We start from the raw sequence: 17,500 nt of genomic DNA on the forward strand, positions 1-17,500 counted from the left end.
GTGTGTGTGTGTATACGTACCCTCCAGGCCGAAGCGGTAGAACTCAGCAGCGATGTCTCTGATGACTCCGTGAGGATGTTGTTGTTTGTGCAGTGTGAGTTTGGTGATCAGGTCGCTCACTACCGAGTTCAGTGTGCTGTCGTACGCTTCCACTGATTTGGGACGCAGCATGTGTTTAGCGAGAAGACTGCGAACTTTCTGCCACTCCTCCCCCTCACTGAGCACGCACACAATCAACCATCAAAATGAGCATTTATAGTTTTAGTGGTGAGTGTGTGCATGCATGAGCAAGTGTGTGTGTGTGTGTGTGTGTGTGTGTGTGTGTGTGTGTGTGTGTGTTTACGTACGAGGTCAGAAGGCCGTATCCATGTCCTCTGTGTCTCCTGTAGTCCTTCCAGGAGGAAATGTCAGATCTCATTGGTGTGTTTCCTTCCTGTCTGAGCACTTGCTCGATCATCTCTGGTTCTGCAACATGAACCGTCAGAACCGGACCAAAACTCGCCTTCCACATTGAACCGAACCGCCGCCGACCATCCAGCTGTGATCACACACACACACACACACACACACACACACACACACACACACACACACCGGCGCACACACATTGTAGTGCACACTTTAGTAATACACAGCTGTATAGATCTTAAATTAGAACACAACACTTAATGTACAGGTGTGTGTGTGTGTGTGTGTGTGTGTGTGTGTGTGTGTGTACCTGCATTTCATGCAATCTGGATAGTCCACGGTTTGCTAGCAGATCCCAGATGAACCTTATGGCTGATGGTCCAGGCATCTGATCCAAAGTTCTCACCCCTGTCACAGGCTCCGCCCACTTAATCATTGAGGACACACCCCTCCATGACACGCGCATCACCTGCTGCAGCATCTTCAAACACACTACATACACACACACTTACACACACACTCTGCCTCTGAAGGAATGAGTGTATCCCCACACACTCCTACTCTGTATTTATAACACACACAGACACACACAACCACCAATCACTGACAGAAAGGGGCGTGGCTGTCCTAAGGGTGTGGCCAATCAGAACACAGGACTCTGACAAACCCCTGAATTCTGAGCACGATGTGGGATTTCTACTGAACTCAATACTAAAAAATTCAAATTAGAAAGAAACATGAATTAACACCCAAACTACTAAACTGCCAAATTACCTGAACTTCTGAATTAATATACACACACCCACACACACACACACACACACACACACACACTTACACGCACGCACACACGCACACACCTGGATCTTTGGATTTTGTATAAAATTAACCTATTAATCAATATGCTGTGTGTGTGTGTGTGTGTGTGTGTGTGTGTGTGTGTGTGTGTGTGTGTGTGTTATCAGCATTTAGGTGTTAAGGTTGGATATGTGTGTAAAGTGCAGACTCCAGGAATGTGTCTGTTCAGGTTAAAGAGTCATCTGAAAATGCTGATCAGCATAATTTTACACACACACACACACACACACACACACACACACACACACACACACACACACACAAAACAAGCAGACACAACAATCTGCGGTCATGTTACACATTTATAAAGCTGTGTGTGATCTGCCTGAAGCTTGGAGATAAAGCTGGAGCTCATCCCGAGCAGTGTGTGTGTTCAGTGTGGAAATATAATCAGTACTCAGAACTCAGGAGCAGAAATGTGCGTGTGTGTGTGTGTGTGTGTGTGTGTGTGTGTGTGTGTGTGTGTGTGTGGGTCCCAACCAGACTCCTCGACCTCCTTTAGATTTCAGAGAAGTGCAGGAAGGCAGGACGTGGAGCGATGAGGGATGTGGCGTGAGCTTTCAGCACGTACACTCCTGCTCACGTCACGTGACTTTAACTCCATATTCATACACAAAACTTATCAGTACAGGAACATGGAATCATATTTCATCTTCATCACCATCTTCATCACTATCAAAATCAAGAAGTCTGCTACAATGTGCTCAGGGTTTCAGTTTGTATGAACAGTTCTGCATATAAACATCTCTAAACACTTTCTAACCTCAACAATGATGGAACTGTAATGATGGACATTTGGTGATGAGGATGAGGTTCTCTTTAGAGTCTGGTTCCTCTCAAGGTTTCCTCATCATTAAGTCTCAGGGAGTTTTTCCTTCACCAGTCACCACTGGATCACTGATTACTGATAAACATATAAGGAACAAATTTATAGACGCTAAACTTCTACATTCTCACTTTATAAACTGTTTACAGTTGCTTTTTAAAAAAGGCTTTAAACAGCGTTTTTTTCACACTACTGAACACCACACCGCACCTCACCACATCACACCACACCACACCACACCACACCACCACACCACCACCACACCACACCACACCACACCACCACACCACACCACACCACACTACACCACACTACACCACACCACCACACCACACTACACCACACCACACCACACCACCACCACACTACACCACTACACCACACCACACACCACACTACACCACACACTACACCACACCACCACACTACACCACACTACCACCACACCACACCACACCACACCACACTACACCACACTACACCACACACACACCACACCACACTACACCACACCACCACCACTACACCACACCACACCACTACACCACACCACACTACACACACACTACACCACACCACACACACCACCACACTACACCACACCACACACCACACTACACCACTACACCACACTACACCACACCACACACACTACACCACACTACACACTACACTACACCACACTACACCACCACTACACCACACACCACACACTACACTACACCACTACACACACCACACACACACACACCACACACTACACACTACACTACACCACACCACACACCACCACACTACACGCACCACACCACATTACACTACACCACACCACCACACTACACTACACACACTACACTGCACCACACCACACTACACTCACCACACCACACACCACACTACACCACACACTACACCACACACTACACTACACTACACTACACTACACTACACCACTACACCACACTACACCACACCACACACTACACACCACACACACACTACACACACACCACACCACACCACACACCACACTACACCACACCACACACCACACTACACCACACCACCACTACACTACACACACCACCACACTACACCACACCACACTACACCGCACCACACCACACACACTACACCACACTACACTACACCACACACTACACTACACCACACCACACTACACCACACCACACACCACACCACACCACACACTACACCACACTGCACTACACTACACCACACTACACTCACACCACACTACACCACACTACACCACACTACACCACACCACACCACACTACCACACCACACTACACCACACCACCACACCACACTACACCACACACTACACCACCACACCACACTACACCACACTGCACACACCACACCACACCACACCACACTACACCACACCACACCACACCACCACACTACACTACACCACACCACTACACCACACCACACTGCACACCACACCACACCACACTACACCACCACACCACACTACACCACACCACCACACTACACCACCACTACACTACACACACTACACCACACCACACTACACCACACCACACTACACCACTACACCACCACCACACACTACACCACACTACACTACACTACACTACACTACACCACACTACACTACACCACACTACACCACACCCAGAGGTGGGAAGTAACGGAGTACAAATACTTCGTTACTGTACTTCAGTAGATTTTTCTGGTATCAGTTTTTTACTCCACTATTTATTTTTCAGACTTTTTACTTTTACTCATTACATTTTTACACAAATATCTGTACTTTTTACTTCTTACATTTTCAAAACCGGCTCGTTACTTTAGTTTTAATTCATTGATTTGGTGAAATATATATTTTTTTTCACTGTGCGCCGATTTCAGCTGAACAACTGATTTCCTGTTACTGCGTCTTTTTAATCCGCTGGTGTATAAAGTCCTGACTCTCACTCAGCACAGATGTAGACTAGTTTATGGAGATAAGAATCTGCAGGCAGGAGGCAGTAAGAAGTTTGGGGTTAATGTGGATGAGACAGAGGGAGTCAGTGATGAGAACATGACTGAGAACAAACACATTCCTGATCATCATCTTTTCTCTGCTTGTTTTCTATATGTGGAAAACCTCCAGCAAAACATACACGACGTCCCTTCTTTACATAGATATAAAATAAATAAATAATCAGTAAACTTTTGTTTTATTTCTGTGCCAAGTTTTAAATCAAACACCAAATCCGCCATGTTTTACACAATTTACCCTCTGGGTGGGGTTTTGTGGGTTTTTCCCTCATAATGGCGACACAAACTTAAATTACTGTCTTTATTGATCATACAGATAAAAACAAAACACCATTCAAATCTTTAAAATGTCTATGATTTTATATATATATATATATATATATATATATATATATATATATATATATATATATACAGTGAGGAAAATAAGTATTTGAACACCCTGCAATTTTGCAAGTTCTCCCACTGAGAAATCATGGAGGGGTCTGAAATTGTCATCGTAGGTGCATGTCCACTGTGAGAGACATAATCTAAAAAAAAAATCCAGAAATCACAATGTATTATTTTTTAACTATTTATTTGTATGATGCAGCTGCAAATAAGTATTTGAACACCTGAGAAAGTCAGTATTAATATTTGGTACAGGAGCCTTTGTTTGCAATTACAGAGGTCAAACGTTTCCTGTAGTTTTTCACCAGGTTTGCACACACTGCAGGAGGGATTTTGGCCCACTCCTCCACACAGATCTTCTCTAGATCAGTCAGGTTTCTGGCCTGTCGCTGAGAAACACGGAGTTTGAGCTCCCTCCAAAGATTCTCTATTGGGTTAAGGTCTGGAGACTGGCTAGGCCATGCCAGAACCTTGATATGCTTCTTACAGAGCCACTCCTTGGTTATCCTGGCTGTGTGCTTCGGGTCATTGTCATGCTGGAAGACCCAGCCTCGACCCATCTTCAATGCTCTAACTTAGGGAAGGAGGTTGTTCCCCAAAATCTCGCAATACATGGCCCCGGTCATCCTCTCCTTAATACAGTGCAGTCGCCCTGTCCCATGTGCAGAAAAACACCCCTAAAGCATGATGCTACCACCCCCATGCTTCACAGTAGGGATGGTGTTCTTGGGATGGTACTCATCATTCTTCTTCCTCCAAACACGTTTAGTGGAATTATGACCCAAAAGTTCTATTTTGGTCTCATCTGACCACATGGCTTTCTCCCATGACTCCTCTGGATCATCCAAATGGTCATTGGCAAACTTAAGCAGGGGAACCTTCCGTGCCATGCATGATTTCAAACCATGACGTCTTAGTGTCTTACCAACAGTAACCTTGGAAACGGTGGTCCCAGCTCTTTTCAGGTCATTGACCAGCTCCTCCCGTGTAGTTCTGGGCTGATTTCTCACCTTCCTTAGGATCAATGAGACCCCACGAGGTGAGATCTTGCATGGAGCCCCAGTCCGAGGGAGATTGACAGTCATGTTTAGCTTCTTCCATTTTCTAATGATTGCTCCAACAGTGGACCTTTTTTCACCAAGCTGCTTGGCAATTTCCCGTAGCCCTTTCCAGCCTTGTGGAAGTGTACAATTTTGTCTCTAGTGTCTTTGGACAGCTCTTTGGTCTTGGCCATGTTAGTAGTTGGATTCTTACTGATTGTATGGGGTGGACAGGTGTCTTTATGCAGCTAACGACCTCAAACAGGTGCATCTAATTTAGAATAATAAATGTAGTGGAGGTGGACATTTTAAAGGCAGACTAACAGGTCTTTGAGGGTCAGAATTCTAGCTGATAGACAGGTGTTTAAATACTTATTTGCAGCTGTATCATACAAATAAATAGTTTAAAAATCATATATTGTGATTTCTGGATTTTTTTTTAGATTATTTAGATTTATAGTATATATATATATATATATATATATATATAAAAAAGCTTCCTGACTTGAAGAGGTGCACTTTCTCCGGTATCACCTCATTAACTGTCCGTGTGGAAACATAGCAAAGACTCTTAATGATGTCTACACGTCTCTGCACTGTTATAGCCTTTATATTTAATCACTGTACATATGCTTACATACATATCACATGCTGTAAATATGATGTTTATCTGCACGAATGCTACTTTTTGCACTTCTGGTTGATGCCAAACTGCATTTTGTTGCTGTGTACCTGTACAATGCAATGACAAAGTTTTATCTATCTATCTATCTATCTATCTATCTATCTATCTATCTATCTGTCTGTCTGTCTGTCTGTCTGTCTGTCTGTCTGTCTGTCTGTCTGTCTGTCTGTCTGTCAAATATTAATATGATGTGAGGTCCAGTTAACAGCTAAAACAGGTAGAAGTAATAACTACTTTTTACTTAAGTACATGTCTGAGCCAAGACTTCTTTACTTTTACTTAAGTAAAAAGGTATAATCACTACTTTAACTTTTACCCGAGTATTTTATAACATGAGGATCTGTACTTCTACTTAAGTAAAGGATGTGTGTACTTTTGCCGCCTCAGACCACACCACACCACACCACACTACACCACACCACACTACACACTGCACCACACCACACTGCACCGCACCGCACCACACCACACACTACACCACACCACACTACACTACACTACACCACACCGCACCACACCCCGCACCACACCACACTGCACCATACTACACCACACCACACACACACCACACAGCACCACACCACACTACACCACACACCGCACTGCACCACACTACACCACACCGCACTACACTACACCACACCGCACCGCACCACACTACACACCGCACTGCACCACACCACACACTACACCGCAAGATCACTACAAAACTAAACACTGTATATAAACTCTGTACTGTACATGTACATATTACATACTATATATTTTTACTCCTCATTAAATCTGCACTATTTTTATCTATATGTATCTTTATATCTCCACTGTACATTCTGCCCAACATTTCACTTTCATGTATATGTGTGTATATAACGTGTGTGTGTGTATAAATATATATATAGTAGACTGGTTATTCAGCTTGCTAACTTCTTAAATGCCATAATCTTGTAACCTTTCACTTCTGCACATTTCCTCTTCAATGCCATCGCCCTAGAACCATTTCTGTACTTCTTAATGATGTCCACACGTCTCTGCACTGTTACTGCCTTTATATTTATTCACTTTACATATAAATCACTTGCTGTAAATATACTACATAGTTATCTTCACTATTGCTACATTTTGCACTTCTGGTTGATGCCAAACTGCATTTCATTGCTGTACCTGTACAATGCAATGACAATAAAGTTCTATCTATCTATCTATCTATCTATCTATCTATCTATCTATCTATCTATCTATCTATCTATCTATCTCTCTCTCTCTATCTATCTATCTATCTATCTATCTCTCTCTCTCTATCTATCTATCTATCTATCTATCTATCTATCTATCTATCTATCTATCTATCTATCTGTAGCTGCTTTGGGAAAATGTTCAGTGTTTAAACTCTAACAAATAAAACTGAAGTCAATTATAAAGATGTTTGAAATCTTTTCTCTGAAACGTGTGGATCAGATCTTCTGCTCTCAGGCTGCAGGTCGAGTGCTGATGGTTTCACAGAACAAACTGAATTCAGGAACATAAGCTTCAGGTTTGTAGGTGAAAGAGCAAAGGTAAACACACACACACAGATTATCAGATAAATTAATGTGAACTCTGCAAGAGAAAGAGACTGCAGGCAAATGAAGAGAAAAAAGACTGAACCAGAGGAGATATGAGGAGCTTTAAGATGTTATGAGGACATGTAAAGATTTATAAGGTCCGGTGTGGAGCAATGAGGAGATTTAAGGAGCAGTACAGAGATTTAAGGAGCAGTGAGGAGATATAACTTCTGAGCCTGTGATTTAAAGCAGGTTTCAGTAAAACATTAAGGAAACAAACAGCATGAAAAAATACTTTCTACTTTATTGTTCTGATCATTAATCAAACAATAAAAAACTAAAATAAACTAAAATAATTAAACGTTTATTATTCATAAAACATGTGATCTCAGAGTGTACACACGTGTGAAACATGAACCAGCTCTGTCTCTGAAGAACAGGACGTGTGAAAACGTGCAGAAACGTGATCGTGGTAGCTTTAAGGGTCATGTGATCAGAAATATAAGAGACGAATAAAAGTAGATCTTATCAGTCCTGAATTTTAGAGGACTTGGATCAAGGGCTTTGATGGTCATGTGATCAGTCTGGAGTTGGAGGAATGTATTTTAGCTTGGATCCTTGACTCTGCAGAACACAGCGAGGAAGTTCTTCCCTCCGTTTCTCTGCACCTTCTTCCCTTCTTCTGTACATGTTCCCAAACGGCCAACAATGACATCATCTTTCTGTAGGAACAAAAGATTAAAGGTCAAAAAGTACTGCCACTGACCACTTAATGTTTGTCTGTCCTACTGCCCCTCGTCTGTCGCTCCCTCCTTCCCCACTGCCCCTCGTCTGCCCCTCCCTCCTCCCCCACTGCCCCTCGTCTGCCCCTCCCTCCTCCCCCACTGCCCCTCGCCTGTCTCTCCCTCCTTCCCCACTGCCCCTCGCCTGTCGCCTCCCTCCTTCCCCACTGCCCCTCGTCTGTCGCTCCTCCTTCCCCACTGCTCCTCCTTCCCCACTGCTCCTCCTTCCCCACTGCCCCTCGCCTGTCGCTCCTCCTTCCCCACTGCCCCTCGCCTGTCGCCCTCCTTCCCCACTGCCCCTCGCCTGTCGCTCCTCCTTCCCCACTGCCCCTCGCCTGTCGCCCTCCTTCCCCACTGCCCCTCGTCTGTCTCTCCCTCCTTCCCCACTGCCCCTCGTCTGTCGCTCCCTCCTCCCCCACTGCCCCTCGTCTGTCTCTCCCTCCTTCCCCACTGCCCCTCGTCTGTCTCTCCCTCCTTCCCCACTGCCCCTTGTCTGTCGCTCCCTCCTTCCCCACTGCCCCTCGTCTGTCGCTCCCTCCTTCCCTACTCTTGTTTGTGTGTAAGTGTATGTATATGTGTGAGAAAAACAGTGTGTGTGTGTGTGTGTGTGTGTGTGTGTGTGTGTGTGTGTAAAACAGTACCAGCTCCTCCTCTGACACGCGGCTGAACAGTGGATGTTCTGTGAAGTGTTTCACCATCCACACATGCACTTCCTCTACATCTGTCATGGTGTAAACTAAACCCTGTGAATCAGAGCAGTGATGACTTCAGACAGGATACACACCAGACATACAAAAGCAGGAGAAGCTGAGAAGGTGTGTGTGTGTGTAGGTGTGTGTATGTGCATGTGAGTGTGTGTGTAGGTGTGTGTAGGTGTGTGTATGTGCATGTGAGTGTGTGTGTGTGTGTATGTGTGCACGTGTTTGTTCACATCTCAACAAATGAGAAAACTTCATAAGACCAATAAAAACATTTTGAGTGAATTGTTGGTCTTCTGGAAAGCCTGTTTATTTACTGTATCTGTAATCAATACTTGGTCGAGGCTCCTTTTGCTTTAATTACTGCCTCAATCAGACTGTGGCATGGAGGAGATCAGACTGTGGCATGGAGGAGATCAGACGGTGGCATGGAGGAGATCAGACGGTGGCACTGCTGAGGTGGTGTGGAAGCACAGGTTTCTTTGACAGTGGCCTTCAGCTCATCTGCATTTTTGGTCTCTTGTTTCTCATGTTCCTCTTGACAATATGCCAAAGATTCTCTATGGGGTTCAGGTCTGGTGAGTTTGCTCCACTCAAGCACACCAACACCATGGTCATTTAACCAACTTTTGGTGCTTTTGGCAGTGTGGGCAGGTGCCAAATCCTGCTGGAAAATGAAACCAGCATATCCATAAAGCTGGTCAGCAGAGGGAAGCATGAGGAGCTCTAAAACTTCCTGGTAAACAGCTGCGCTGACCTTGGACTTGATAAAACACAGTGGACCAACACCAGCAGATGATATTGTACCCCAAATCATCACAGACTGTGGAAACAACACTGGACTTCAAGCAACGTGGGCTATGAGCTGCTCCACCCTCCTCCAGACTCTGGGTCCTTGGTTTCCAAATAAAATAGAAAACTTGCTCTCATCTAAAAAAAAAAGGACTTTGGACCACTGGGCACCAGTCCAGTTCTTCTTCTCTTAAGCCTAGTTAAGACGCCTCTGTCGTTGTCTGTGGGGTCTATTCCTTCACATGTCTGTGTGATGGCTCTTCATGCCATGACCCAGGCCTCAGTCCATTCCCCTTGCGAAGTTCACCCAAATTCTCGAATGGATTTTGCTGACGTGTCTCTCAAGGCTGCGGTTCTTTCGGTTGTTGTGAACCTTTTTCTTCCACACTTTTTCCTTTCATTCAACTTTCTGTTTTCTGTCTTTGGTGATTAATGTTTGTCTCTCCTCCTGGTGAAGGGGGTCAATGATTGTCTTCTGGACAACGTCAGATCAGCAGTCTTCCCCATAATTGTGTCACCCAGTGAACCAAACTGAGACCATTCTGAAGCCTCAGGAACCTTTGCAGGTGTTTGGAGTTGATTAGCTGATTGACATGTCACCATAATCTCATTTACTGAGATGTGAATTGGTTTTTGTTAAATGCGAGCGGGTGAGTGGGTGAGTGTGTGAGTGTATATATGTGAGTGGGTGAGTATGTGTGTGTGTATATATATGTGAGTGGGTGAGTATGTGTGTGTGTGTATATATGTGAGTGGGTGAGTGTGTGTGTGTGTGTATATATGTGAGTGGGTGAGTGTGTGTGTGTGTGTATGTGTATATATATATATATATATATATATATATATATATATATATATATATATATGAGTGTCTAAAAATGAATCCTCTTCCCCGGCTTCACTTCTCCCTTTTTCTCACTCCTGTACACTGTGAATACACCACATAAACTATTCAAAATCCACTCTCCTGGTGCATGTGTTCCACCCGTTACACGAGCAACTCGCTACTATATTATATATATATATATATATTAGTGTGTGTGTGTTTCTATGTACAGTACAGACCAAAAGTTTGGACACACCTTCTCATTCAAAGAGTTTTCTTTATTTTCATGACTATGAAAATTGTAGAGTCACACTGAAGGCATCAAGGTCTATTTGACCAAGAAGGAGAGTGATGGGGTTCTGCACCAGATGACCTGGCCTCCACAGTCACCGGACCTGAACCCAATCGAGATGGTTTAGGGGTGAGCTGGACCGCAGAGTGAAGGCAAAGGGCCAACAAGTGCCAAGCATCTCGGGAACTCCTTCAAGACTGTTGGAAGACCATTTCAGGTGACTACCTCTTGAAGCTCATCAAGAGAATGCCAAGAGTGTGCAAAGCAGTAATCAAAGCAAAAGGTGGCTACTTTGAAGAACCTAGAATATGACATTTTTCAGTTGTTTCACACTTTTTTGTTATGTATATAATTCCATATATAATTCCACATGTGTTCATTCATAGTTTTGATGCCTTCAGTGTGAATCTACAATTTTCATAGTCATGAAAATAAAGAAAACTCTTTGAATGAGAAGGTGTGTCCAAACTTTGGTCTGTACTGTATGTGTGTGAGAGAGACAGAAATAGATTTGAGTAAACAGTGCGAGTTCTCCGTGTCATTGGTCTTTACTCTGATTTAGTGATTAAGTGGAACTTTGTGTTCACAGAAGCTTCCTGTAGATGTGGGACTCGGAACCACAGAGACCTTCACAAACCATCAGAGCTGAGCTAAAGGTCATCTGAAGGTCACTGAAAAGTGTCACCATTGAAAAAACAAAACAAATAACCACTAAAGATCTCCTCATTTTTATTTCTCTCTGTCTGTGTGTGTGTGTGTGTGTGTGTTTCTTACCCCGACTCGGAGTGTGTATGCGTATTCCGCTAATAAAGTTGGACTAATGATCCTCCATTTGTGCTTTGTTTTTTTGAAATGTGGATCCGGGAACAGGAAGAACATTTTACTGAGCTGCACACATGCGCGCGCACACACACACACACACACACACACACACACACACACACACACACACACACACAAAGCAAAAAAACAACAACATTATAATTAAAATAAACACGTATATGAATGAACACGTCTGGAATTCTGTGGTAAGAAAAAAAAAAACCGTATTAAATCATCCAGAATGTTTTTATATTTCAGTTTGTGTAAAAACCCAGTCATCAGTGCTGCTCTCAAACCCAGATAAATAGAGAGGGTTTTTTATGAAGGACATTGTGTGAGGAGGGCAGTGGAGGGGTGCGGTTGCAGGGAGAAGAGGTGGAGAAGGTGGAGGAGTTCAGGTACCTGGGGTCAACAGTGCAGAGTAATGGAGAGTGTGTTAGAGAAGTGAAGAAAAGAGTGCAGGCAGGGTGGAGTGGGAGGAGAAGAGTGATAGCAGGAGTGATTTGTGATAGAAGAGTATCTGTGAGAGTGAAAGGGAAAGTTTATAGGACTGTGGTGAGACCTGAGATGTTGTATGGATTAGAGACAGTGATATTGAGTAAAAGACAGGAGGTGGAGCTGGAGGTAGCAGAGCTGAAGATGTTGAGATGTTCATTAGGAGTGACGACGATGGACAGGATTAGAAATGAGTTTATTAGAGGGACAGTGCATGTAGGACGTTTTGGAGACAAGGTGAGGGAGGTGAGATTGAGATGGTTTGGACATGTGCAGAGGAGGGACATGGGGTATATCAGTAGGAGAATGCTGAGGATGGAGACACCAGGAAGGAGGAAAAGAGGAAGATCAAGGAGGAGGTTTATGGATGTGGTGAGGGAAGACATGCAGGTAGTTGGTGTGAAAGAGACAGATGTAGAGGACAGGGGGGGATGGAGACGGAGGATCTGCTGTGGAGCCCCCTAATGGGAGAAGCCGAAAGAAGAAGATTTCAGTTTGTGTAAAGTCGCTCCATGTAGCTTTAATGCTGATTCACAAACTCCTGGCGTTTTCTCTCATCAGATTCACGAGGTGTCACCTGGAATGGGTTTCAGGTCACAGGTGTGTTTTATTAAGAGTTGATTTGGGACATTTCTCACCTGCTTAATGTGTTTCAGAGCTTCAGTTGTGTTGTGCAGAGGAAAGTGTGAGAACAGAGTCAATATCACTATTCGTGCTGCTTCATCTACTGTACAAATCCAGATTATGGCAGGAAACACTCAGTTAAAGAAAGAGAAAAGATCCATCATTACTTCAAGAAATGAAGCTCTGTCAATCCCAAACATCAACAACTTTAAATGTGGCCCCAAATGCTGTCTCCAAAACAATCAAACGCTATGAGGAAACAGGTTCTAGTGAGGACCGTCTTAGGAAAGGAAGTGTAAGAGCTACCTCTGCTGCACAGGATAAGTTTATTACAATTACCAGCCTCAGAAACCACTGATTTACATTTAACTGCGAGATGTTTGGTTCTGAGCACAATGTCTTTGTTAGATGTAAAGATGGTTCTTGAATGTGTGGTTCCCACTGTGAAGCATAGAGGAGGAGGTGTGATGGTGTGGAGATGTTTTGCTGGTGACACTGTTGGTGATTTAGTCTAAATCGAGGACAAACTTAACCAGTATGGTGACCACAGCTTCTGCAGGACCATGCAGCCATCCATCTGGTTTACACTTAGTGGGAGCATCATTTGTTCTCCAGCAGGACAACGACCTCAAACACACCTCTAGGTTCTGTATTTGTTCATGAAGAAGAGTGATGGAGAGCTGCATCAGATCACCTGACTTCAATCACCACATCTCAATCCAGGTTAGATGTTTTGGGATTAGTTGGACCAGAGAGTGAAGGAAAAGCAGCCAACAAGAACTCAACACCTCTGTGAGGTCCTCAAGATGTTGAAAACCCATTGCAGAAGACGAGCTCAAGAGGCTAAATGAGAGAATGTCATGAATGTGTGATCTAATCTACTTTGGACAATCTAAAATATAAAACAACGTGTGTGTGTATGTGTGTGTGTGTGTGTGTGTGTGTGTGTGTGTGTGTGTGTTTCTGACCCACCTGACCCTTGGTGAAGAAGTTGGGGAGGTACTTCATGGCATTGCTGCGCAGGCAGGCGATGTTCTGGTATTTTCCAGGTTCTGAGGCTCGGAGAGATCGGATTCGGTCCTGAACGTAATCTGAGACTTTCACCCGGATCTCCAGCCCCAGGATCAACTGATCAGGGAACAGTGGTGATAACTCCACTAACACACACACACACACACACACCAATAATACATCAGATGATTGCTGTGTAGAGTGTAACAGTCATGAGGTTGTGCACTGATGATGGTGAGTAGAGTAGAGAAAGTGGGATATAAAAATTCTGAAACATTTATATAGTGACAATAAACGTGCTAGGATTCATGAGCACAGGAGGAAGAACAGAAGTAGTGAGAGAGGAGAGAATGACGAGTGAATGATGTGATGCCCCCTTGTGGCTGAATTTACACCCTACATTAGACCAGAAAAATGTGATCACGCCCCAATATCTTAGATATATCAAGAGTGCTGCATCCCCGTGAAAGACTTTTTACAATTTAAAGTTACATCTCTTTTTTGATAGAGGGTGTTGATCTCCTTAGGCCACACCCTCCATCATTACACAAATACACATCACCTGATATGCATTAAAGCCAATAAGAATTCAAGTTTATTCTGCTTGGACTTGAAAAATTATGGATAAAATAATCACTTGCCTAATAATTGTGCACACAGTGTAGATGATGTTGGCCTTATGGGAGAAAATGTCAGAAAGAGTGGAGAGAGAAATAGGATTGAAATATTCAAAAACAGCTGAGCACAATGGAGCCGCGGAGATCTCAGTCCGATACGCCCTGTCTCCCTGATGAGAACTGCTGGCAGGGTGAATTACAGAACTTATTACATCAAAAAGCACTTGTGGGCGGTGACGGTTATAGTTAATCATTCTTACGGCTTCCTGGTTCTGTACCAGAGAGTTTTGGAGCATTTGTGAGATGTGAAGAGATGAGAGATGTGAAGTTTGTCCTTTCTCTATCTACATTCTGCTTCCCTGCAGTCTCTCCCTGGAGTAGGAATATTGTGGTTTATTTGTGGGTCCTGTGATGATCTCAGTCTTTCGTTTTGATAGGTGCAGTTCTGTGCAGAATATTCGAGCATGTAGAGTGGAATGATGAGATCAAATCATCTGGATTCAGGTATAAATCTTAGCAGGTGTCGAGAGCCAGAGAGTCCATAAAAAAGCACCTGGAGTTTGTGATGAAAGAATACGGCCATATTGAGCAGGTAGAGTTGAGACGCTGGGTGAAGAATGAGAGAGGACATCGAACAGAACTGGGTAGTGATCTGAGAAACAGGAATCACCGATAGTGGGAGAGAAGCCTAACGAGATCACCAGGTCCAGGGGGCGTGTCCCATTACACCGGCTCACGGCGGCTCACGGTGCGAGAGTAGTGTGTCCGAGTCACACGGCAGCGGCTGAAGCCAGCGATAACTCCAGTATAGGGATCAGGGTGAATGAATTTCTCCCACCGTGTCAGTCCACCTGGAGACTGTGTTCAGGGGCAGAGTGATGAGGACGATCTCACGTAACATTCTAATCCTGCCAAAACTCCAGCTCGCTCTCCACGCCGACCATGTCGTCTCCTCCTTAGTTCAACTGGGCGGAGACGCAGGAGGTAACCAGTGTTAACCACGAAGGTCCCTGGACGCGTATGTGTGAGAGCCGATGGGAAATACTTTATGGTAGAGCGAATATTGAACAGGGTTAGGGTTAGGGTTAACCGTACACCGGTCAGACGTTCGTCTACTGGATAACTAAAAAGAAAAAGAAGCACGAGAGGCAGCAACACGAAGAAAAACAAACTCAAACGCAGGTACAGACAGCAGTGTGCAGTGCCATCATCTTAGCTTAGCTGTGCAAGACGTGCAAAAACCAGCTTAAACCAGTCTGTGGTTCCTCCTGCACATTTCACTGCTGTCACACTGTCCTCATACATGTCCTGCACCACCCTCACATACTTCTCTGACACACCAGACTTCCTCATACAATACCACAACTCCTCTCTCCATCCTGTCGTACGCTTTCTCTAAATCCACAAACACACAATGTAACTCCTTCTGACCTTCTCTATACTTCTCCATCAACATTCTCAAAGCAAATAATGCGTCTGTGGTGCTCTTCCTCGTCATGAAACCATACTGCTGCTCACAGATGGTCACCTCTTCTCTCAGCCTGGCTTCCACTACTCTTTCCCAGAACTTCATGGTGTGACTGATCAACTTTATTCCCCTGTAGTTACTGCAGGTCTGCACATCTCCTTTATGCTTAAAGATCAGTACCAGCACACTCCTTCTCCATTCCTCAGGCATCTTCTCACCTTCCAGAATCCTGTTAAACATTCTGGTTAAAACACCACTGCATCTCTCCTAAACATCTCCATGCTTCTACCGGTATGTCATCCGGTCCAACCGACTTTCCACTCTTCATCCTCCTAATCGCTGCTCTCACTTCCTCCTTACTAATCCTATCTACATCCTGTTTCACCATCTCCACACCATCCAACCTTCTCTCTCTCTGATTTTCCTCATTCATCAAGACCAGAAAAATAATAACGGTAAATAAAAAGAAAACGAACACCGCCACCTCGTGGATAATTGAGAAAGTGAAAAAACCCGCTGAATTTAAAGACTTTTAGAAGAATCCAAAAAGAAGAGAAGAGTTCTGGAACATTCTCTGATTCTCAGCTCAGGTTTGGTCTTCTCTCACCCTGGATCTCTTGCTACTGCTCTGTGTACAGACCTACAGGACATTAGAGGAGCCTTGTAAGAACTCATGTAAGCAGAAGGTTGAGGGAAAAGTGGAGCTGAGAGTCAGAGGAGTGAACAGTCACTCGTTTCTAACAGTTTCTCTGTTCTCACGTCTCTGGAGTGAAAGATATCCTGCTTGGCACAGATATGTGTGATAGTACATCAGTATACACACAGAGTACTGATAGAGTGTGTGTGTGTGTGTGTGTGTGTGTGTGTTAGATCTACCCAGCAGTCCTCCGTATCCACACCCAATATCAGCAAACTCCACATGACTGTTCTGTCCTTCAGTCTCCATCTGCTCTCTGTCTGAGCTGAAATACTCCGGATAAAGCTGAGACCAGTCCATCTGCTCCGGACACACAGGACTGAGACACACACACACACACACACACACACACACACACACACACACACACACACACACAGTGAAGTATATGTCCAGTGTTAGGTGATGTGAGGAGGAGATGCTGAGTTTAGAGTCTGTACATACAGAATCACTTTATAATAATGAATTAGAAACATGCATTAGAGTCAAACATCTTTACTGCATGTGTCGTGTTTTTTTCTAAACCCGGAAGTAAATAGCAGCGGAACCCGGAGGAAATGTGTTAATAAAACACTTACTACTCGAACGTGT

General features: G+C 44.2%; 2 protein-coding genes across 3 annotated transcripts in view; both read right to left on the reverse strand.

Moving 5' to 3' along the window:
- Nucleotides 1-1,209, reverse strand: part of LOC124402328 (25-hydroxyvitamin D-1 alpha hydroxylase, mitochondrial) — a 5,380-nt gene extending 4,171 nt beyond the window's left edge. The window contains 3 exon segments of the mRNA XM_046875285.1: nt 21-217; nt 348-538; nt 719-1,209. Of these exon segments, the coding sequence (XP_046731241.1) occupies nt 21-217; nt 348-538; nt 719-889 (559 nt within the window). The 5' untranslated portion in view covers nt 890-1,209.
- A 6,860-nt stretch (nt 1,210-8,069) lies between these two features.
- Nucleotides 8,070-17,500, reverse strand: part of mettl1 (methyltransferase 1, tRNA methylguanosine) — a 9,659-nt gene continuing 228 nt past the window's right edge. Inside the window, exons 1-6 of one of the 2 annotated variants that reach the window (XM_046874492.1) lie at nt 17,488-17,500; nt 17,089-17,228; nt 14,089-14,273; nt 11,950-12,063; nt 9,209-9,310; nt 8,070-8,507 (exon numbers count right to left, since the gene is read on the reverse strand). The exon at nt 17,488-17,500 is cut by the window's right edge and continues 225 nt beyond it. In XM_046874492.1, coding sequence (XP_046730448.1) covers nt 8,391-8,507; nt 9,209-9,310; nt 11,950-12,063; nt 14,089-14,273; nt 17,089-17,228; nt 17,488-17,500 — 671 coding nt within the window. In that variant the 3' untranslated portion in view covers nt 8,070-8,390. The remainder of the gene's footprint in view (nt 8,508-9,208; nt 9,311-11,949; nt 12,064-14,088; nt 14,274-17,088; nt 17,229-17,487) is intronic. The other variant, XM_046874494.1, reaches the window with a different exon arrangement.

This window comes from Silurus meridionalis, chromosome 19, assembly GCF_014805685.1.
Source record: "Silurus meridionalis isolate SWU-2019-XX chromosome 19, ASM1480568v1, whole genome shotgun sequence".
Lineage (NCBI taxonomy): Eukaryota > Metazoa > Chordata > Actinopteri > Siluriformes > Siluridae > Silurus > Silurus meridionalis.